The 23,849-nt window shown below is 39.2% G+C and overlaps 1 protein-coding gene across 4 annotated transcripts in view; it reads right to left on the reverse strand.

Moving 5' to 3' along the window:
- Window positions 1-8,164: 8,164 nt before the first annotated feature.
- Window positions 8,165-23,849, reverse strand: part of CPD (carboxypeptidase D) — a 135,449-nt gene continuing 119,764 nt past the window's right edge. For 3 of the 4 annotated variants that reach the window (XM_063628651.1, XM_063628650.1, XM_063628649.1), the window contains 7 exons: window positions 22,142-22,273; window positions 21,255-21,350; window positions 21,080-21,144; window positions 15,839-15,970; window positions 15,094-15,279; window positions 14,380-14,479; window positions 8,165-12,251 (listed from right to left, as the gene is read on the reverse strand). In XM_063628651.1, coding sequence (XP_063484721.1) covers window positions 12,025-12,251; window positions 14,380-14,479; window positions 15,094-15,279; window positions 15,839-15,970; window positions 21,080-21,144; window positions 21,255-21,350; window positions 22,142-22,273 — 938 coding nt within the window. In that variant the 3' untranslated portion in view covers window positions 8,165-12,024. Of the gene's footprint in view, window positions 12,252-12,329; window positions 14,188-14,379; window positions 14,480-15,093; window positions 15,280-15,838; window positions 15,971-21,079; window positions 21,145-21,254; window positions 21,351-22,141; window positions 22,274-23,849 lie in introns of those variants that run through there. The other variant, XM_063628652.1, reaches the window with a different exon arrangement.

Below are 23,849 nucleotides of genomic sequence, written 5' to 3' on the forward strand. Positions count from 1 at the left end.
CGCCAGGGCCGACGGGATGCGAGCCTCCGCGGACACTGCCACCTGCTGATCAATTCGTTATCTTACAGCTTTTAAGTAGCTCCTGACACTCCGTGAGTGTCTATCTTTCATTCCCTCTTTCTGCGCCCCAAACCATCATCATCTCCCTCATCTCGGCTTATCCTTTCTCTCAGCAGGTGCCTACTTGACTGGGAGGAGAATCATCCTCAGGCAACTCCCTCTATTTCCCTCACCTTGTCTCTAATGTGTATCTTCAGCCAATTTCTTCCCTTCTCAGACACAGAGACCCTTTCTTCCCAGAGCGATTTCCTCCATCCTACCTCCCCGCCTATGCTCCATCATCCACGTTCTTTGGCGTATGCGCTCTTCTCCACTGGCTGCTTTCCTGGTCTACAGCAGTTCTAGTCCCAGCCCTCTTTGTCCTTGTCAGCCGCCACATCTAGAAAGAGTGAGCTAACTGCTTCTACATGCTCTCGGCCTGAGCCCTCAACCTGCTAAAATCTGCTGTCCAAACCCACACTTCATAGATACATAAATTATCACAGTCTACTGGTGCTGACTTAATTCTAGTGAAGTGTAGAAACCTTAATTCCTGTAAAGTTCTTTCCCCCACTCATTTATAATATAGTTGTTTTTAAGTATTTCCTCTGCATTCATTAAGAGAACCACATCGGTCAATGTTACAATATTTGCTTCAAGTGTCAGGCATAAGTTAGAGAATTCAAGAGAAGAGGAAAGCTTACTTGATTTATGCATATTTTACTCTTCTTTGTTCCTAGTGTCCCAAAATTCCTTTTTTTAATCGTTTCCTTTCTGTTGCAAGAATTTCCCTCAGCCATTTTTTTTTTTTAAAGAGTAGGTCAGCTGGTGACAAATTCTATTAGTTTTTCTTCATCTGAGAATGTCTTGATTTCCCTTCATTCTTGGGGGATTGGATATCGTTGCCAGATATACAATCTGAAGTTGACAATTTCTTTTTACAACACTTGAAAAATGTGCCAATTCCTTCTGGCCTCCATAGTTTCAGATAAGAAATTGGCAACAATTGGAAGTGTTTTTCCACTGTAGCTAAAATACTTTTTCTCTCTCACTGTTTTCAAGAACTGTTCTTTAGTTTTCAGAAGTTATGACGTGCCTTGGTGTAGATTTCTTTGGATTTATCCCGTTTGGGATATCCTCAGCTTCTTGATTCTGACATTTATGTCTTCTGCCAAATTTGGGGGATTCTCAGCCATTGTTTCTTCCAATACTTTTTCTATCTCATACGGTTTCTCTTCTTTTTCTGGGAGTCTGATGACATGAATGCTAGATCTTGTGTTAATGTCCCACATAGCTCTGAAGTTATGCTAATTTTTTTCAGTCTATTTTCCATCATTCGGATTTGGTACTATCTACTATTCTGTCTTCAGATTTGCTGACAGAAAGTATGTCTTTCGTCTGTTCCTTCCATTCTGCTGTGAGCCCATTCGTGGAGTTCATGTCAATAATTGCATTTTTCGTATCTAAAACTTCTGTTCAATTCCTCATTATATCTTCTGTTTCTTTGCTGAGACTCGTTTTATCATTTGTTCTAAGTTTGTTTGTAATTGCTCACTAAAGTATTTTTATTAGAGCTGCTTTAAAGTCCTCATCAGATAATTCTAACATCTGTGTCATCTTGATGTTGGGGTCTGTTGTCTTTTTTTCACTCAAGTCGAAATTCTCTGGGCTATTGGAATGACAATTTTTATACATTGTATCCTGATGTTTCAGGTATTTGTTATGAGATTCTGATCTTATTTAAGTCTTCTGTTTAAGTAGACTTGCTCTGACACTATGCTGCTGGGGGACATAGGGAAATGCTTACTACTTCCGGGTGGCGGTGGAAGTTCAGGCTCTCCCTTGGCCTCCATTGATTCCCCAGGGAGGGGGTGCCTTGTTACTGCTCCCCATGTGGTCCCCACTGCCACCATGGCAGGGAGCCTCATTACTGCTGTGCAATGGACGAGAAGTCCAAGTGGGGGGTGGGTGGGGTGCTTCATTAGAGCCAGGTGAGTGTGGAAGCCTAGCCTCCTCACTCAGCCTTTGATTGCAAGGAGTGAAGATGGGCCTCAGTTTTTTCTGTGGCATTTGTCCAGAGTGGTGAAATTATTGTCCAAAAGTATTCTGTCTTGTTAGGATACCTGTTTCCTGGTCCCTTGTCTGGAGAGAGAAGGCTTTCCATTTTCCTTTGGACTTTTCTTGTCTGCACCCTTTGGCATTTCTAGGTTGCCAGCTTCTCCAGCACCCAGTATAGGACGTAGGAAACAAAAAGGAAACCCAGGGAACTCACCTTCGTGTTCTTTACATCCTGAGGTCTCTAGCTGGTCTACCTTCTTCTTTCCACCTTTTTGAGTCTTTTTAAAAATATATATATGATTTTTTTGTTTTTTGCTGTGCTTAGTGGGAGGAATAGAAAGAAATACAGCTAATCCATCTCGTCCAGAAGTGAAATTGTTGATTTAATTTTTAAATGTTTTAATTATCGGGCTGGATGTAGTGGTTCATGCCTGTAATCTCAGCACTTTGGGAGGCTGAGGTTGTAGGATTGCTTGAGTCCAGGAGTTTGAGGCCAGCCTGGGCAACACAGTAGGACCTCATCTCTACGAAAAATTAAAACATTAGCCAGGCGTGGTGATGCGCCCTATAGTCCCAGCTACTCAGGAGGCTGAAGTGGGAGGATTGCTTGAGCCCTGGAGGTCAAGGCTGCAGCGACCCATCACCACACCACTGCACTCCAGCCTGGGTGACAGAGTAAGACCCTGTCTTAAAAAAAAAACAAAAACCTGCTAAAATTCTTCATCTTGTCTTCTACTTTCTTGAATTCATTCATCATCATTCTTTTTTTTGAGACAGAGTCTCACTCTGTCGCCTAGGCTGGAGTGCAGTGGCGCAATCTCGGCTCACTGCAACCTCCGCCTCCTGAGTTCAAGTGATTCTCCTGCCTCAGCCTCCCGAGTAGCTGGGATTACAGGCATGCACCACCACGCCCAGCTAATTTTGCATTTTTATTAGAGATGAGATTTCTCCATGTTGGCCAGACTGGTCTCGAACTCCCAACCTCAGATGATCCACCCACCTCGGCCTCCCGAAGTGCTGGGGTTACAGGTGTGAGCCACCGCACCTGGCCCATCATCATTCTTTAAAAATTTCTGATAACTGAGAAATCTGTACTTCCCATAGGATCGTTTCTGTTTTTCTTGATCATTCACAATTTAATCTTGTCTTTTGATAATAAGAAATTTTGATTGGATGTTACATATTATAGATAAAACTTTGTATTAATCATTTGAGGATCTAGATGATGTTGTCTTTCTCCAGAAATAATTTACTGCCTCTTCTTGCAGGCAGTTCAGGTAGGGGCAGATCAGCTTAATCCAGTATGGCGTGGAACTAATACCAAGGGGGATTCTGTGTTTGTTAAAATTAGTCTATTTTTGGTTAGCCCTTAATTCTAATTTGTAGCCATTGAGGTTTCCTAACTGGAAGACTGTTTACCAGTGCCACCTCCTTGACAGGTGCTAACTTCATATTTTCCCCCACCCAGTGATACTGCCTAAAACTTCTGTTTGAGTTCTCTGCCTCTTGCCTGGCCTCTCCTCTGTCACCTATGAATTGAAACATGCCTGGAGGTGAATGCTTTACCATCATGCTCACCTCTCAGCTCTTTTTGTTCCGGGATCTTGATCCCATCAGTCCTTCTTACATTGGTAGTTCTCCAATCCTTCAAACAGTTTTTTTTTTTTAAATAAAATTTAGCTTTTCTAATTGCTCTTGACGAGAAGTCTTTCCGTTTCAAGCCAATCCACTCATCGCTGGAAGTGGAACTAAATTTTATTATTTCTAATTTATCTGTAGATCATTTTGTATTTTCCACATATATAATCATATCATCTGTTAATAATGACAAATTCATTTCTTATCAATATTCATTCATATATGCTATTTATATTTTCATGTTTCATGGCTGAGATCTGTTCTGATAATAGAGCAAAGCTAAGGTATTAAATACTTCAGTAGGTATTTTTGTTGACATGTTCGGGGACGAGCTGTAAGTGCTCTGATTTTGCAGTTCTCATTTGACTAGCAGGACTCGAATTTCCTCCTTTTCTTCTTTTCATCACCTAATTGTCAAAGGTGCTTCTCCTTTTTTCATTTTTCCCTTCACTAGAATCTCTTTTTTTCTTTTCTTTTGAAGCTGTGTGTTTCAAAGACTGCCTCATTAAGTCACACCTGCCCCCTTCAAATTGCGCTCACTCTGAAGCCCCTTGCCTCTGGTTTCTGCCCAGATCTGCTTGGACATGTTTTTTAGATTGAGAGTTAGGCGGACCTAGTCTTTCTGGCAGTAGTTTTAGGCCAAGATTAGAACATTACTTTCTTTTTCTGGCGTCCCTCTCCTGACTTCCCTGCAGTTTATCTCCATCTGCCTTCGCTCCACAGAGCCTGTGGAATGCTGCTGGGGTGGGCCTGTGAGAATCCATGTTGCGATCTGCTGATTTTGCTCATCTTACTCAGTTTGAAGTTTCAAAATTCTCTGACTGCAAATTATGCTGAGAGTGTGATTTCTGTATACTTTTTCCTTTGTGTGCTTGCATTATTTTACAATGAAATATCGGGAGACAGGTAGTTAGGCTGCCACTAATGTTTTCAGTGACCTGAAAGTACGCTTTCATTCTTGAAAGGTATGTTCAATACAGAATTCTATGTTGGAAGTTATTTAATGTTTTCTCCAGCATTTTTAAAGTATAATTTCAATGTACTTTGGTTTCTATTGTTGAGAGTGTCTAATTGCTAATCTCTTTTGTCTTTGTCTTTGTTGATCTGCAATTTCACTGATCTAAGTGTGGATGTTACTTTTTCTTGCTTGGATTGAGTTTCTTTAATCTATGGGTTGCTATCTTTATCAATTTGGGGAAAATTCGCAGTCATTGTCTCTTAGTTTCCTATGCTCTTTCTTTTCTTTCCTCTAAAACTGTGGTTATCAAACATGTGGTATTAGTTGTATGCCAAATCCACATTTTAACCCTCTCCTTTGTATTTTCTACCTTTTTGTCTCCATGCTACGTAAGAATTTCTACAGATCTGTCTTCTAGTTAATTACTTCTCTGTGCCCAATCTGCCACTCCAACTATCCATTTTAGTTTCTGTACTTTCATTTCCAGAAGTTCTGCTACTATCTTATAGATCTTTGTGATAGTCTCAGGTTTATCTTTTATTTGAAAACAATAATTATATTTTAGTGTTCAATAATATAAACATCTGAAACCCGTATAAAACTTTTTCTGCTCTTCTTTTACTTGTGAAAAATTGTGAGGTCTGCTCCAACTCTAGGAGGGACACACCTTCCACTAGAGATTTCAATTGAACTTGGTCACCTAGAAGCAGAGCCACATGGCTTGACACCTGCAGTACCCAAGCTGTGCATGGCTGCCTAGATTCTAGACATTCTATTTCCTATGCTCAGGCCCTCTTTCCAATGTGTTCCATTCACGTTCTGCTAAATAGAAAACTGTGTATAATCCTTCCTCTTTTGTCCTCCCAACACTCACATCTTCCAAATCAAAACCCAGGAGTCAATTCTGTATGATCTCTGCAACTTTTCTATAAATCTAAAATTATTATTTTTTTAAATATAGCAGTCCTGCAATTCAGTCATTACTGTAACTTGCCCAGTCCCTTTCTGTTCCATTCCCTCTCAACAGGATCAGTGCTTTTGACTCTAGATCAAAAGCCTGTTTAGTCTTGAAAAACTCTGCTAGGAACCATATGTACATAAATAAATAATAAATAACAATCATAAATACTGGAATAACCTCAAATATTTGAAATTAGCAATCTAGACTTTCCCCATTACTCCTTCACTTTGGCTCAACCTCAATGGCAATCACAGAATATAATCCATGTTATCATAGCAATTTCTATTTAATCTGCACTCTATTTCCTCCGTGTTCTGTCTTAAGTTTCTCCACTTGCTGATTTTCTACCTACAGTTTTGACTTGATCACTGCCTCTTCATATTGCTGAATTTGAAATATCCATCTCAGTATACTCCCACTTCCAATTATCATACCTTCAATCTCATCAAGTAATTCTCACCCTTTTTTCCTCAGTCTTCCAGGCTGGCCTCTAAACTTCAACACCTTACTACTCCATATAGGCCATCCTGTCTCATTCTTGCTTGTCTACATTTGTTTACACAGTAATTAGGGAAGAGGATTATTTGACCTCAACTAAAATGCCAAAGAAATAGCATGTTTGCTTTTAATATTCTACTAATGTAGGTGAAAATTGTGATATTCAAGTTAAAATTGGGGCCAGGCGCAGTGGCTCACGCCTGTAATCCCAGCACTTTGGGAGGCCAAGGTGGGAGGATCACTTGAGGTCAGAAGTTCCAGACCAGCCTGGCCAACATGGCGAAACCCTGTCTCTACTAAAAACACAAAAATTAGCTGGGCGTGATGGCGCATGCCTGTAATTCCAGCTACTTGGGAGGCTGAGGCAAGAGAATCGCTTGAACCTGGGAGCCAGAGGTTGCAGTGAGCTGAGATCGTGCCACTGCACTCCAGCCTGGGAGACAGAGTGAGACTGTCTCAAAAAAAATATATATATATATATGTATTTTATATATATATATATATAGAGAGAGAGAAAGGTAAAATTGGGTTTTATCTACTGATTTTATTGCTTTTAAGTTGTGTGTAATAATGAATGGTGTATTTATCTGAGGTTTGCAATAAATAGCATAGAATCAGTTGGTATTCTAACTATAAGTGAGACTAAGACATGAAGACCCACACAATGGCACTTGTTCATAATTGAGTAGTATTAGCGTTGACCATCATGTTTACTTTGCTGAAAACAATCAGCTATTAGAAATCTGAAAAGCTGAACATAATAACTAGATTACTGTTTATGAAACAAACCAAAAGGGTTCTTGATTCAGGTATGCGAAAACTAAGAAAATTCAGGAAAATGTTTCAAACATTGAGAGAAAAAGAACCGTTATCACTATTCACACTTCCTGTAGCAGTTAAGTAAGGCTGTTTCCACTAAAGAAGCATAAATACAACTTAATTTCATTTAAAAACAAATATGAAGCATTTTGGCATAATTAAAACTTTACTGCTATGCTTTAGACAATCTATTGAACCACATAATAAAAAATTTCTTTTTTTTTTTAGTATTTGTGTCTCAGAATTTCTTCTAAATTAAAAAGATCACCTATAAACAGATCTTTGTTTATACATTTGATAAAGTAACTTTCTTTCAAAGGCATAAGAAGACATCACATGAAGGAAAATGATGCTGGTTACCATGGGCATTCAATTCCGAGTCAAATATTATGTTGGGACCTTTGCTAACATTATTTCATTTAATTTTCCACTGCAATCCTATTAAGGATTATTCTTTAACCAGTAGAGAAACTGAGGCTCAGAGAATGTCAAGAAACTTGTACAAGGTCACATCGGAAGCAAGTAGCAGAACCAAGAATCAGTCACAGATTGGTCCAACTCCAAAGTCCATGCTCAAACCTCTATGCTTTATTTCCTTTACAGCAGAGGCTTTTAGATGAACCAATCACTATTGAAATATAACTTATTTCCATTTCTATTTCTCTGGTCTGGACTATGAGTTCTTTATCAGCAGAGTCTGTTTCTCATATAACTTTGCTTTCCCAATTCCTATTAGGGTAGAAGTAACACATTGTTGCTAAGTGAAAAAGGGGATATTGAATTCATCCTTGCTGTGCCTAAAAGTGCCAGGACACATTATTCTAACTGGGCCTCACCTGGAAAAAGGACGAAATTTTTAACGAACAAGTTTAAAATGGGCACATAAAAACCTTTCAATGACCAGTTTTGTGTTGTTGTTGTGAAATGATTGAACATATATAACAATCTAGCTGAGCTAAAAACAGAAAACTGTGGCTACTATATAATGTGATTTCAGAAACAAAGCTTTCTTTTGAGTCAATTCATAAATACAGAAACATTCCATAGGTGATACCCTGTATTCTGATCCTGGTACTATTTTTCCACTAGCATAGGTAGAAAAACTAAATAATTTTCAAACTGGACCTATAACTTTTTCTGGCATATTCCATCTGAAAAAAGATTATGAGACAAAACACAAAGAAAGACAAACATCGTAAAATAACTTTTATACAGGATTAGTAGATCTGTTTACATATAAAAAACAGAAAGGACCTCATTACAGTTAGATTTCACATAAATTACACATTGACTTTTAAAAACTACTATTCAACTTCATTTAAAGTCCCTTTTAAAAATTTCATTTTGAAGGCACAGTGCATGAAATAAACCAAAGACTGAAGCACTTGAGATGAATGGGTGTTGGGCACCTCATACAAACAGCTGTAGATTGCTCTAGAACTGGGAGTATCACTTGGAAAAACTGGAGAGGTGAAAAGCTGATTTTTAATCTAAGCATAAAAAAATACTATTATGTCATACCTCCAGAAAATCTGTAGCATGGCCAGCATAGAAGGTAGTTAGTACACTCATGTTATGCCATTTATAAAAGTCATAATCATACATATTTACATAATTTATATCCAACTGCCTCAAAATGGTAACCTATTTTCAAATTTCATAATGTACTCTGTCAAATCAAAATCAACCAGGACAATATTCTGAAAATCAAGTGGAATCATTAATGAATTATTGCTAAAAATAGGATAAATGGGTATTGGGAGAGATTTCTTCATGAACTAGAAATCCAAGTTCAGTTGACATTAATCAAAGACCCAAATCATCCCCCCAAAATTTTAGCTAAAACAAATCAGAAACCCAAAGAGTTACCAAAAAAGTTGCTATAGAAAATCACTGAACATCAATCATAGTGGAATTTTTGATAATAACAATAAAGAAAAATTATATTGGAAATGCTGGGTTGTCACTGTTAAAACAATTCCACCAGAAAACCATAATGTAGGGCACTATTACAGAATTCATTGCCAAGAAGCTTTTCATACAGCAAGGACAATACCTGGCACAAATGCATTTCTGGCAACAACAAGATAAAACTATTCAATGTTGAGAATAAATGGAAATGGAGGAGCAGGTCATGGTTACTGAGTAACCTGGTGTCAGCTCAAACACAATAAGCTCAGACATAAACACTACCTTTTATTTATTTGTCAACTCATAATTGGTTTTAAATTCAATAGTCATTAATTTAGCAAATCCCATTCAAATAAAAGTTACCAAAGATTAAGCAATCAATTACACTGGGCCAAATATACAATATGTTTCCTTTCTGGAAGATAACAAAGTCCCAAAGTAAATCCCTTCAATGAGCATTGCTCAACTGGATAGGATCCCACTCACTACCCAAGAGTTCAGCAAAATGCATCAGAACCAAAGGGTCTTTCTTTCTGAAATGACTTGGGCACATTTTACTGAACTACATAATCAATACATGTACATGTACACAGGCAGACACTTTGAACATTACCTACTCAATCACTTTGCTTTTATTAAGGAGCTGGGAAGGAAGAAGGCTTACAAACTGATCACCAGGACAAAACCCATGCCTTGTGAGTAAAGAAAGGCACAACTCAGGTTTAGGCAAATTTCTTAATACTATGATACCTACTTGCCTCCGTAACTCCAAGGAAATGGAAAGTCTCTCGGAGAAACACTGAAGAAATGCATTCCCCACCCCATATGGCTTCAATGCCTTAAGCGGTTAATATGTTCTAATATTAGATTAGATCCGCAAATAAAAGACAGGGCAGGGCTGAGAATATAGTCTTAGTAGTCAGGTATCCTATACATTCACGCTTCTAGGTAACACAAGCTGGGAAAGTCTTGTTTTCCAGCTAAATGCGTTATTTAAAAGTTCATTGAAGATCAAGATTTATAGCAGAATTTGGTTTTTCTTTCAGGAAATATTACTAAAATAACTATGTGTATGTTCATTTCTTTAAAAATTTTACACATGCTTTAAAGGCATGGCCTCTAGCCACTGAGATGTACAGTTAAAGATATATTTGATCCAAGAGAGAAGTAAATGTAAAAGGTATCCTCTAGTGAAGACCAATGATAACAAAGCAAAGCCTGTCACATTAACTTTGTTTCATTTGCTGTAATGTTCCAAGCAGGGGCAGCCACTCTTAGGCCCCTTGTTGGTTTCCTGACTGTACTCTTAAAAATAAAGCTGAAAAAGAGCAATACACCACCATCCTTAAAGAAAACATAAAGATTATTAGAAGAAATTAAATCATATATACTTCACTAACTATTAGCATCCCACAAGCCCTGTTCCATGTATGAGGTGGCAGAATTTACAGTTGCTAATACCAGAATACCAGAATGGCTTAACCTTGAACCACGGATTTATCACAGATACTTATTAACAAATGACATGACCTCATTATTCTTGCTAAACAAAATCTTCTTTTATAAAGCCACTTTGAATGCATTCCTCACAAAACCTGGTTGAACGACCTAGGTAGGTGGTAAACCACTCCACCTGAAGGCTTTGGGATAACTGATACATTAATGGATATAGAATACAATTTGAGAAGATGAGAGCAAGTTTTTTGATCCCCTGATCTAGTGTAAGTTCAGCAGCAACTTGGTCATTAAAACATTCAAAGGTATTAAACCGTTAGATCATTGGTAAGATGCATACTTACAAAAAGCATCATTTCCATTACATAAGACAGACACAATAAAATGCAAATCTTTCAGGTCTTTGCCTGATTGGCAGTGAAGATGACACTTTCACACCACAGTGTTTTATCACTCAGCAGTCATAGTTTACACTTTTTTCAAGGGAGGAAGCTATACTTAAAAGCTTTCGACTAAACTTTTAGCAAAATTGGTTGATCAAAAAGAGACTGTCAAATGAAACATTAGGAGAAAGGACCAAATCACTCCCAGAGGCCCATGTGAACAAGACCGGCCAAGCAATTTCAGTAATAGTATGCTATTACAGGGTATAGGCTTGGGCTGGAGCATGAAGTATAGATATTTTGTGTTCAAATACAGGTTAAGAATGTGCAAGTAGGTCTCTTCCACATTTCTAGATATTTTCAGTAGAATTCAGATCTTGTAGATGGCTGGGTCATCTGAAAACCATGTGTGCAACATAGAAAAAGGTTCCGATTTAGGCAATATTAAAGAATCAGGCATTCCTAGAATAAGCTAGTGCTTCACAGATATAAGCAGCAGCACCTGTGGGTTTTTACCAAGTTCAAAGATAGGCAACATGAGTTTTAGCTTTTGCTAGATCTCTCTCAGCTTCATTCAAGTGGGCATTTAGACTTTTCACAACAAAGTTAGTAAGTTCTCCCTTAAAATGGGCTATTTAGAAGTTTGCTAAACCTTAAGAGAGGTAGTGAAATCCTGCTTACAGCGTAGTCTACCAGTTCCGACCTAGCCTTGGAATAGGTAGAAAGCCAAATGCAGAAGCCCATTTATTCATTTCCTACTGTTATATGTGTTTAAAAATCAATTCAACCTCCATTAAACCTGAATAAGAGAAACTCCAGCTATTTAACAACTAGAGAAAAGTACTCCTCAGTAGGCTGAAAAAACCTTGAGTTTTTAAAGCTTTATGTCGATTCTGACTGCTGTCCCTGCCTTCATGTTTCTGGATTCTTTTGGCCATTTAAAACAAAGAAAAATACTTAAGCCGCTAGTAAACACCTGATGTGCAAAATATAACATCCTCTAGTTGGCTTTATGCCATTATTACATAAGCTCCAAATAGCTCATCTTAAATTAAAAAGAAAAAGTGGCTGTCCCATCTCTGCTGCATAAACAGAAATCAGATTTCTTTTTTAAAGGTTAAGAGTACTTTAAGGAAGGGAAGTTCAAAACTGCCAGTGAAATTCACAGAGAATACAAATTTAGCAATTTAACTTCCCAAAGCTCTTTGAAGAAGCAAGAGTGTCTCTTCTTAATGCAGTGTTCTCCCAAGAGGAACTGTAATTTTGCTTGGTACTTATGCTGGGAGATATGCAAAATGTGTTTTTCAATGTTTGCTAGAATATAATGTTTCCTCTTCAGTGTCTGTTTCATCCTGGAACTCATGGCTTAGGAGGGACTTCTTGGAGCCAGTAGACATCATGCGAATTTCATCTTCATACTCATCATGATGCTGCCTGAGCCGATGAAAACCATCCTTGTGTCTATCAGACTTGATTGAGCAGATGCACGAAATAATGCAAGCTGTTAGGATCAATGCCGACATAGTAGCACCTGACAAACAAAAACCATCACGTGATATTATACTTTAAGGATATTAATAAGCAGCCGCTTACAATGGAACTTTTAATAATATACCCCTCATTTATTTTATTTCTATTTCATGCACTTAAGAACAACCCTTTTATTATTATAGAAGCAGTATATGTACAATATACAAAGTTTAAAAATACAGATAAGCAAACTAACAAAAGCCAAAACCAAAAAACCTCGTATATTTACATTTCCATTACCCAGAGATCATTTTTAGTTATAAAATCTTTTGTGTGTGTGTGTGTGTAATCCTCCCACCTCAGCCTCCCGAGTAGTACCACAGGTGCACGCCACCACACCTGACCAATTTTTTTAAATTTTTGCTAGAGATGGGGTTTTGCCATGTTGCCCAGGCTAGTCTAGAACTCTTGACCTCAAGTGATCCACCTGCCTTGGCCTCCCAAAATGCTGGGATTACAGGCGTAAGCCACCATGCCTGGCTCCAGATCTTTCTTTATGCATATGCATGTACATGTATTTTTTTCTTTTACCATAATGAAATTGTACTGTGTCTACTGTTCTGCAACCTGCTTTTTATGACTTCTATTATACTTTTCCTTTCCAGTAAACTTTCATTTCATCCAAATCTCCTTGTTTATTTTAAATTTGTACGTGAGGTTATCAAAATAAAAGTGTTAGAAACTAAAAATAATAAAAACTAAGTTCACAATAGCTAATGGGTGACAGAGTCAGATTTAAACCATGGCTGAATTCTACCTCCTGTGTTTTTAACCACTAAGTTATTTACACTTTATCTGAGAAAAGCTAAGAACTCTTTAAACATACTACACAGGATCTATGACTGGGGCATGTTTCCAATACACTACTTTCTCTTAACTAAGGGTCTCTCCCACAGGAACCCTGTGATGAAACTTGGTTATTCTGCCTCATCCAAGTTGCACTTAGAAATAAACTAAGGCTGTCTGCATCAAATAGATACAGTACAGCAGAGTATTCATTTTACCACATATTTTTTTCTTCCTAACCTTTCAGTAATCCAAGCAATGACATGAATTAGTTCCAGCGTAAACAAACATTTCCTCTTTCCTGGATCTTGAAAAAGCAGAACTAATATAAGTCAAAGTCCTAGGAACTTATGACTTTAATATAAAGCAAATCATTCATTCATTCAACAACTCTTCATTAAGACCCACTGCGTGCTAACCATCGTTCTAGGCTTGGAGGATGCAGGTAGATTCCTCGCTCTCTCAGAACTTATGTTTTAGTGGGAGAGATTGAATATAGACAAATAAACGAACAAATATATAATATAATGTTAGTGACAAGTGCTATAATGAAAAAAAGCAGGATACAGATAGTGACGGGGTAGCTAGGGTGATCAGGGAAGGCCTCTCCGTGGAGGTGACATTTGAGTATCGACCTGAAGAAAAAGAAGTGTTGGGAACAGGCCCCCCAAAATCTGGCCATAAACTGGCCCCAAAACTGGCCATAAACAAAATCTCTGCAGCACTGTGACATGTTCATGATGGCCATGATGTCCACGCTAGAAGGTTGTGGGTTTACCAGAATGAGGGCAAGGAACACCTGGCCCACCCAGGGCAGAAAACTGCTTAAAGGCGTTCTTAAACCACAAACAATAGCATGAGTGATCTGTGCCTTAAGGACATGCTCCTGCTGCAGATAACTAGCCCAACCTATCCCTTTATTTTGGCCCATCCCTTCGTTTCCCATAAGGGATACTTTTAGCTAATCTAATATCTATAGAAACAATGCTAATGACTGGCTTGCTGTTAATAAACACCTGGGTAAATCTCTGTTTGAGGCTCTCAGCTTTGAAGACTATGAGACTCCTGATTTCCCACTTCACATCTCTATATTTCTCTGTGTGTGTCTTTAATTCCTCTAGCACCGCTGGGTTAGGGTCTCCTTGATGGAGCTGGTCTCGGCAGAGAAAGGCAAGCCAGGAGAACATATGCGAGAACAGAGGTCCATCCAGGAAAATCACATTTAGATAAGGAGACATTAGAAGACAAGTGATTAGTTTCAGGATCATGGAGGTGACCCACTCTCATATTGAAATGTCAAGATTGTTTTTAACTTTTACTACTAAAAATCAAAATGTCTTTACCTGATACAGTCACCACAAGCTCCCTTGGCAAACCAAATATCCGGTTATCTGTGTCCAAGACTATCACCACAGAACTAGCTGCATCATGATGCACAAAGACCTAGAAGGAGAAAGAGTAAGAATCATGACAAATTCTGCTTAAGGTGTACTGTATCTCTGCTATATTATTAGGGCCCATAGAGCAAACTAAGGAGATGATGCATTGCCATCTAAAGCATACAAAATGCTAGAAAATTTTCCCGTTTGTTGGCAAGGGGTACAAGGATAACAAGATATCATAATCAAGAGGCAGTCACACTTTTAATTTCTTTACTCCCTTCAAGATGTCTTTTTTTTTTTTTTTGAGACAGAGTCTCGCTCTGTCACCCAGGCTAGAGTGCAGTGGCGCAATCTCGGCTCACTGCAAGCTCCGCTTCCCGGGTTCACGCCATTCTCCTGCCTCAGCCTCTCCGAGCAGCTGGGACTACAGGCGCCCGCCACCACGCCCGGCTAATTTTTTTGTATTTTTTTTAGTAGAGACGGGATTTCACTGTGGTCTCGATCTCCTGACCTTGTGATCCCCCCACCTCCGCCTCCCAAAGTGCTGGGATTACAAGCGTGAGCCACCGCGCCTGGCCCACTCCCTTCAAGATTTCTAACTAGAGTTTCAAAATAAAATAGAAGTATTATTAAGAATAAAAATTTACATGATGCTACTCAATTTGAGTTTCTCACCTGTGAATGTTGTTGCTGGTACCCATCAGCGATGGCATTGATGTTATGGACACCTGGTGCTAACAGTATATGGAAATAACCTCCCTCTTTTGTGTGTACCTTTATTCCTTCATTAAGTACAATGACTGCTTTAGAGATTGGCTCTCCAGTCTTATCTTTAACAAATCCATGAACTCCTTTGTGAACCTGAAAAAATGTTTAAAATATAAATTTATGTTGTCATAATGCCAGACATTGTAGAGGCACTAGCTTGAGGCATGACCAAAACCAACCAACCAAACAAAACAAAAACCACACACAAACAAGTATCAAACTCTGTATGGCCTGCTTCTTCTCTTCCCTCCCCAGACTCTGACCTTGTTTGCTATACATTCAATGTTCAGGATCACAGAGCTGGACATAAAAGAGAACTCTGATATTGTCATAGCCTAAAGCATTAGAACCCAATCTTCTAATGCCTTGAGTGATTTCCTTCCTACCATGGTATACTGACTCCAGTAACTCTGTGATATTCAAATTAAAGAACTTGCAGCATCTTGCAAGGTCAAATTACCTAAATTATAGCAGATTCCAGAGATGTGAATAAATGGCATTTATTTAGGAAACATAAAATGACCAAAACTCTTCTTTCTATATAAATTTAAAATAAATAATATACATTTTTGGTAAAAGACAATGTTTTGATAAAGGTTTTTACTGAACATATTCCTGGGAGTTTGCCTCTAGTTAAAAGGAAAAGACTCACCTCCACTAACATACTAAGAAGAGATCTCTTATTATCTGCCCACAAGGAAGGGAGTTGTGCAGCACTAGGAAAGTAACAGCAGCTTGTGTATACTGTGATTTCCGGACAATGGCCATAGGTGACACTATAATCCTAGAATATAAAGTTCAAAATCAAATGTGGGAAAATTAATAAGTAAAAGAAAGAATGAGGCTTTGTAATACAACAAATGGAGTAAATGAAAAGAAAATGTAGCTGATGTAAACAAAGAAGCTGTAAAGCATTTTATGACAAATATAAATAAACCTCTCTGTATTATAATCAATCACAAACTCTGTGAGAGCCCTTGAGGACAGGGGCTATGTCGAATTTATTTTCCTATCTTCCGTGCTTCCCACAGTGCCTGGTAGTGCCAGGTAGATGGGGTTTATTCAGGTTTGCTGAAGAAATGAATGAATGAGTACATGCAGAAGAGGGTCAGCTTCCCTCAAAACCCAGAAACGTCACAGTTGTTCTTGAAGCTATGGAGATAATGATCATTAGCCCTCTCATACCCTCAACCTGGACCCCTGCTGGTGACAATATCCACTCCCTGCAATATGGCATTGATATTATCAAGGTACAGGAACTGCCTGTGTAGACAGGTTCAAAAACTCAACTTACCACCTTTTCCCAAAATCTCTTCTTTTTCCTAACTCAGTTAATGGTATTGACTCATTTTCTCACATAGCCATGAAACCTCCTGTCTTTGACTTCTCTATCTCACTATCATCCGTAAATTGCTGAATCTTGTCAATTCTACCTCTATAGAATCTCTAAAATGTCATCCTTTGACTCTACTCTCCTTGCCACTAGCATAACCTAGGCCCTCATTACTTTTTGTCTAGACAATTCCAAACCAGTCTCCCTATACCAGTCTCTCCTTCCTCCAAACTATCTTAACTGATTATTTAGAGATTAGTTTTCCCATAGCATAGCTCAGATCATGTCAATATTGTTACCCCTGCTCAAAACCTCATAGTTTCCCATTCTTATTAAAACAAAGCATTCAAAGCAACAAGCACTCTTTCCATTCTTAACCTTCTGTGGCTCTGCATTACACCCCATATTCTAACTAAGTTAGACTTCTGCTATGTACTGCTTCCTCTTTCTGGAATGGTCTGCTTCACCATCTCTGCAGCCCAAATGCCATCTCCTCTACAGAGAAAAGGCTGTATCTCTGACTAGATATAATTTTTTGTGTCTTTAATTTCTCACGGCCTGTTGAGAGTTGCTCTCTTCCAGATCAAATCAATTATGTAACACAGTTAATTCGTACAATAGGCCAGGCAATATATTTTATTTATCACTAATATAGCAAAGTGCCTCCCAGTAGTAAGTTCGTAGTAAATAAAGGAGGGAAGACAGGCAGAAATGGGAATGAAGTCAATTTTCTGGTTGCACATGTGAATAAAATGATCAGCCAACCACCCATCTGCTAACAACTCCTGCCTAATTTGAAGTGGATGGACAATGAATTAAAATGCTGTCAGAAATTAAAGAAGACCTAAATAATGGATAGGAGGACAATACTTGTAGAGATGTCAATACTACACAAAGTGATATACGGTTTCAACACAACCTCTAACAAAATTCCAACACCCCTTTTCTCAGAAAAAGAAAAGCCAATGCTCAAATGGAATGACAAGGGGCCCTGAATAGCCAAAACAATCTTTAAGAACAATAAAGTTGAAAGACTCACACGTTCCAATTTTACAGCTTACTACAACAAACCTACATTAATCAAAACAGTGATACTGATGAAGCTGGAAACCATCATTCTCAACAAACTATCGCAAGGACAAAAAACCAAACACCGCATGTTCTCACTCATAGGTTGGAATTGAACAATGAGAACACATGGACACAGAAAGGGGAACATCACACACCAGGGCCTGTTGTGGGGTGGAGGGAGGGGGGAGGGATAGCATTAGGAGATATACCTAATGTTAAATGACGAGTTCATGGGTGCAGCACACCAACATGGCACATGTATACATATGTAACTAACCTGCATGTTGTGCACGTGTACCCTAAAACTTAAAGTATAATAAAAAAATAAAAAATAAAAAATAAATAAATAAAAATAAAATAAATAAATAAAAAACAATAAAGGAAAACAACAACCAAGAAAAAAAAAAAACACAGTGATACTGGCATAAAGGCAAACATATAGACCAATGGAATAGAATTGAGAGCCCAGAAATAAATCCACACATCTATGGTAAACTCATTTTTGGGAAGGATACCAAAACCATTCAGTGGGGAAAGAATAGTCTTTCAACAAATAGTGCTGACACAACTGAATTTCTACATACAAACAAACGAAGTTGAACTCCTACTTCATACTGTAAAAAATAAACTGCATCAATGACTGAAATACGACAGCTTGATCCATAAAACTCTTTTTTTTTGAGACAGGGTCTCACTCTGTCGCCCAGACTCCAGTGCAGTGGCGAGATCTCGGCTGTTTGCAATCTCCCCATCCCAGGCTCAAGCAATTCTCTGCCACAGCCTCCGGAGTAGCTGGGATTACAGGCACGCAGCACTATAGCCCGGCTAATGTTTGTATTTCTAGTATAACGGGTTTCAACATGTTGGCCAGGCTGGTCTTGAACTCCTGACATCAAATGATCCACCCACCTTGGCCTCCCAAAGTGCTCAGATTACAGGCCTGAGCCACCGTGCCCAGCCACAAAACTCTTCAAAGAAAACACAAGGATAGGCTGCAGGGAGCAGGGAGGTGGGAGGGGGTGGGGCCATGCACCCCGCCTCTCCCACTCAACCCATACCTGCCCTCCAAAAAAAAAAGAAAAGAAAACATGGGGCATGTCTGGGAAGTGAGGAGCGTCTCTGCCCGGCCGCCCCGTCTGGGAAGTGAGGAGCGCTTCTGCCCGGCCGCCCCATCTGGGAAGTGAGGAGTGCCTCTGCCTGGCCGCTGTGCAACCTTCCAAGTGTGAAGTGACAGCCTTTGTTGTAGAATGAATGAAGACACTGGCACTGATTATATAACACCTTGGCAGCTATCTCAAGTCGTTGGTGGTGGAGGTATTGGAATTATAGAAGAAAGCAAACACACAAATTTGACTAAAGGCGATTTTGTGACTTCTTTCTATTGGCCCTGGCAAACCAAGGTTATTCTGGATGGAAATAGCCTTGAAAAGGTGATACATATTTGAACGTATCTGATTTTTTTTCCCCGTATAATTCTTACTTTGTGCATCTGATATTCAGTTGTGTTTGTAATCACGGAAAAATAAAAGCATATACAAAAAAAAAACCATGGGGCGGGGCGGGGCATCTTCATGACCTTGGATTTAGCAACAGATCCTTAGATAGGATAACAATTGCAAAAGCAACAACAACAAAAACAGGTACGTTGGATTTCATCACAATTAAAAACTCGTGTATCAAAGGACATAACCAAGAAATTTAAAAGGTAACCTAAAGAATAGGAGAAAATACTTGCAAATCATGTATCTGATAAGAATTTCCTATCTAGAATACATCGCATCCAGAATGGTTTTTGTTTGTTTATTTGTTTTTTTGAGACAGAGTTTCGTGCTTGTTGCCCAGGCTGGAGTGCAATAGTGTAATGTCGGCTCACTGAAACCTCCGCCTCCCAAGTTCAAGTGATTCTCCTGCCTCAGCCTCCCAAGTAGCTGGGATTACAGGCGCCTGCCACCACGCCCAGCTAATTTTTTTGTATTTTTAGTAGAGATGGGTTTCACCACGTTGGCCAGGCTGGTCTCAAACTCCTGCCCTCAGGTGATCCTCCCGCCTCGGCCTCCCAAAGTCCTGGGATTATAGGCATGAGCCACCACCATGCTCAGCCTTTTATATTAATATATAAAGAACTCCAGCCTAGGCAACAAAGGGAGACCCTGTCTCTACAAAGAATTAAAAATAATTGGTCCAGCATGGTGGTGCATGAAGGTGGTCTTGGCTACTCAGGAGGCTGAGGTGGGGGGATAGCTTGGGCCTGGGAGGTTCAGGCTGCAATAAGCTGTGAAGGAGCCATAGCCACTGCACTCCAGCCTTAGCAACAAAGTGAGACTCTGTTTAAAAAAAAAAACAAAAACAAAAACAAAAAAACAAAATAAGTGTTGGTGAGGAGAGAATATGGGAAAATTGCAAACCTCAAACATTGCTGGTAATGAATGTAAAATGGTGCAGCTTCTGTGGAAAACAGTTTGGTGGTTCCTCAAAAGGTGAAACATAGAATTACAATATAACCAGGCAATTCCACTCCTAGGTATCTACCCCAAAGAAGTGACAGATACTTGTAATACCAATGTTCATGGCAGCACGGGGTTCAAACAGATACCTGCAATACCAATGTTCATGGCAACATCATTTGCAGTAGCCAAAAAGTAGAAATCCAAGTGCCCATCAACACATGAATTAACAAACAAAACGTGGTATAAACATAAATAGAATATTATTCAGCCATAAAAATGAATGAAGTAATGATACATGCTCTAAAATGGATGAATCCTAAAAGCATTTTGCTAAGTGAAAGGGTAAATATTGTATGATTCTACTTACATGAAATACCTAGAATAGGCAAATTAATAGAGACAGAAAGTAGACAGGGGTTCCAGGAGCCGTGGGAGAGGGGAATAGGGAGTTATTGCTTAGTGGGTACAGAGTTTCTGTCTGGGGCAAATGAAGTTTTGGAAATAGATATGGTTTTTGGGGCACAACATTTAATTAATGTCACTAAACTGTACAATTAAAAATGGTTAAAATGGCCAAAAAAGTACTGTCAGGTTAATTTAAGGGCTAAACATATCAACAAAGCCATGAGGCAGATGCCATTCACTTTACAATACCAGAAGAGTCACCTATTCTTGCACTCAATGGCTGATATTCATAAACTCCATTCTTTTTTTTTTTTTTTTGAGATGGAATCTTGCTCTGTTGCCCAGGCTGGAGTGCAGTAGCGTGATCTCGGCTCAACTCACTGCAATCTCCACCTCCCAGGTTCAAGCGATTCTCCTGACTCAGCCTCCCAAGTGCTGGGATTACAGGCGTCTGCCACCACGCCCAGCTAATTTTTATATTTTTAGTAGAAATGGGGTTTCACCACGTTGGCCAGACTGGTCTCGAACTCCCACACTCAGATAATCCACCTGCCTTGGCCTCCCAAAGCACTGGAATTACACGTACGGCATCGTGCCTGGCCATAACTCCATTCTAAACATGTTCTAGAAAGCATACCTTCATGCTGCCCAGGTGACTATGCCATTCTGCTCCACGCATTACTCCTCCTGGAATATTCTCATCTATAAAAGCATTAAGAAATGTGGAATCAAGAAGACCTTAAGGTGAAACTCCTTTCCCCACAAAAGCAACAATAACAACAGCAATAACAAAATGTATGGAAAACACCTACCTGATTTATTTGGGCAACTGGGCTGACCCATGTGCATGGATGGATGATTATTTGCATAAAGAGATGCCAAATGCTTCAGAGTCTCTTTATTTTCCACTGTAGAAAGAAAAATTTAGAAGTCAGTGGAGAAATCCAAATGACTTTTTCCCCCAAGTTAACCTTCATGGATACAAGTCATCTTTCTCTCCTAATAAATTTTGCACTCCACTTAAGTATACTGTTACTATAATTAACCCTAAAAGGTTTTATTTAGCCCAAGATAATCACACGAAGAAGACAAACATCCTCCTTACATGAAAAGGTTCTAATGGTGAGTTTTCACAACAGACTATCACACTAAAATACAAACTTGTTTTGGCATGTCTTACTGCATTTTGGGACAACTGTAGCCTAATAACAATATTCTTTGTAAGATGCACTGAAAACCACCCAAACCACCTCCATATACTGCGACCCCACAGAGATTAAACAACCAACTATTTAACTCACCATAAGGTGCAACCACTTAGTCAAAGTTTAAAACAGGGGAGGACCAATCTGTACTGTTAGTATTTGGTTACATACAAGTTTCATGAGGCAGAAACCGTGTCATACTCACTTTTATATTCTCAATATTTACAGACATAATAATTGCTCAGTAAATGCTTGTGGACTAAACGGAACAGATGGAACAAGATAGCTAGACTCAGTAAGGCTGGGCTACCATTAGATCTGAGCTCTCCAAGTAACAGAACTGCTGATGTATGTAAACTCTTCTTTGGCTGGTAATTTGCTCACAGAGTGTGCTCAAATGCTCACTATTTATAAAAATGTGGAAGGGACATTACTTAATTGGGATTTGCTACCTAAGCTTAAATAGTATATATATGAAATGACATTCTACATACCTGTCTGTACTGGCTTGTCATAAGGATATGTGACCAGCACAGAACCACCATCTAAGGCAACAGAAAGACTAAAGTCCTGTTTTTGAATCAAATTTTCAATGATGGCTTTAGTCTCAGGTTGGGAAGCATCATCTAAAAAAGAGAAAAGTCAAATATAAAATATCAATCTTAGTATGAGTATCTAAGAAAATATTCTCTACTTGAATACAATCAAAATGCTAACTTAAAAATTTGTAGATAAATATTTTATTTCTCCATAAGCCACTATCTCAAGCAAGAAAGATACATTACAGAAGGTAGGTTAGTTTAAGTTTTATTACGTACTTCAGGATGTGTATATACTAATGACTCTAAACAAGTTAAAGAAAAATCTCATTGAAAAAAACAAAAAGAATAAGCACATCCTGCTTTACAAAATAATTTAGGGACTATATAAATAACCTATCTGATATGGTTTGGCTGTACCCCCACCCAAATCTCAACTTGAACTGTATCTCCCAGAATTCCCACGTGTTGTGGGAGGTACCCAGTGGGAGGTGACTGAATCATGGGGGCGGGTCTTTCCCATGCTATTCTTGTGATAGTGAGTAAGTCTCACAAGATCTGATGGGTTTACCAGGGGATTCCACTTTCACTTCCTTCTCATTCTCTCTTGCCACTGCCATGTAAGAAGAGCCTTTCATCCTCCGCTATGATTGTGAAACCTCCCCAGCCATGTGGGACTGTAAGTCCAATTAAATCTCCTTTTCTTCCCAGTCTCGAGTATGTCTTTATTAGCAGTGTGAAAACAGACTAATACAGTAAATTGGTACCAATAGAGTCGAGTGTTGCTGAAAAGATATCCAAAAATGTGGAAGCAACTTTGGAGCTGGGTAACAGGCAGAGGTTGGAACAGTTTGTAGGGCTCAGAAGAAGACAGGAAAATGTGGGAAAGTGTAGAACTCCTAGAGACTTGTTGAATGGCTTTGACAAAAATGCTGATAGTAATATGACCAATAAGGTCCAGGCTGAGGTGGTCTCAGATGGAGATAATGAACTTGTTGGGAACTGGAGAAAAGATGATTCTTGTTATGTTTTAGCAAGGAGACTAGCAGCATTTTGCCCCCGCCCTAGAGATTTTTGGAACTTTGAATCTGAGACAGATGATTTAGGGTATCTGCAGGAAGAAATTTCCAAGCAGCAAAGCATTCAAGAAGTGACATGGGTGCTGTTAAAGGCATTCAGTTTTATAAGGGAAGCAAAGCATAAAAGTTTGGAAAATTTGCAGCCTGACTATGCGATAGAAAGGAAAAACCCATTTTCTGGGGAGAAATTCAACCCAGCTGCAGAAATTTGCATAAGTAGCCAGGAGCCTAATGTTAATCCCCAAGACCATGGGGAGAATGTCTCCAGGCCATGTCAGAGACCTTCTCAGCAGCCCTCCCATCAAAGGCCTGGAGGCCCAGGAGGAAAAACTGGTTTTGTGGGCTGGGCCCAGGGTCCCCATGCTGGGGGCAGTCTAGGGACTTGGTGCCCTGCGTCCCAGCTGCTCCAGCTGTGACTAAAAGGGGCCAAGGTACAGCTCGGGCTGTTGCTTCAATGGGTGGAAGCCCCAAGACCTGGCAGCTTCCATGTGGCATTGAGCCTGCATGTGCAAAAAAGTCAAGAATTGATGTTTGGGAACCTCCACCTAGATTTCAGAAGATGTATGGAAAAGCTTGGATGTCCA

Source organism: Symphalangus syndactylus, chromosome 20 (assembly GCF_028878055.3).
Source record: "Symphalangus syndactylus isolate Jambi chromosome 20, NHGRI_mSymSyn1-v2.1_pri, whole genome shotgun sequence".
In the NCBI taxonomy this organism is placed as follows: domain Eukaryota; kingdom Metazoa; phylum Chordata; class Mammalia; order Primates; family Hylobatidae; genus Symphalangus; species Symphalangus syndactylus.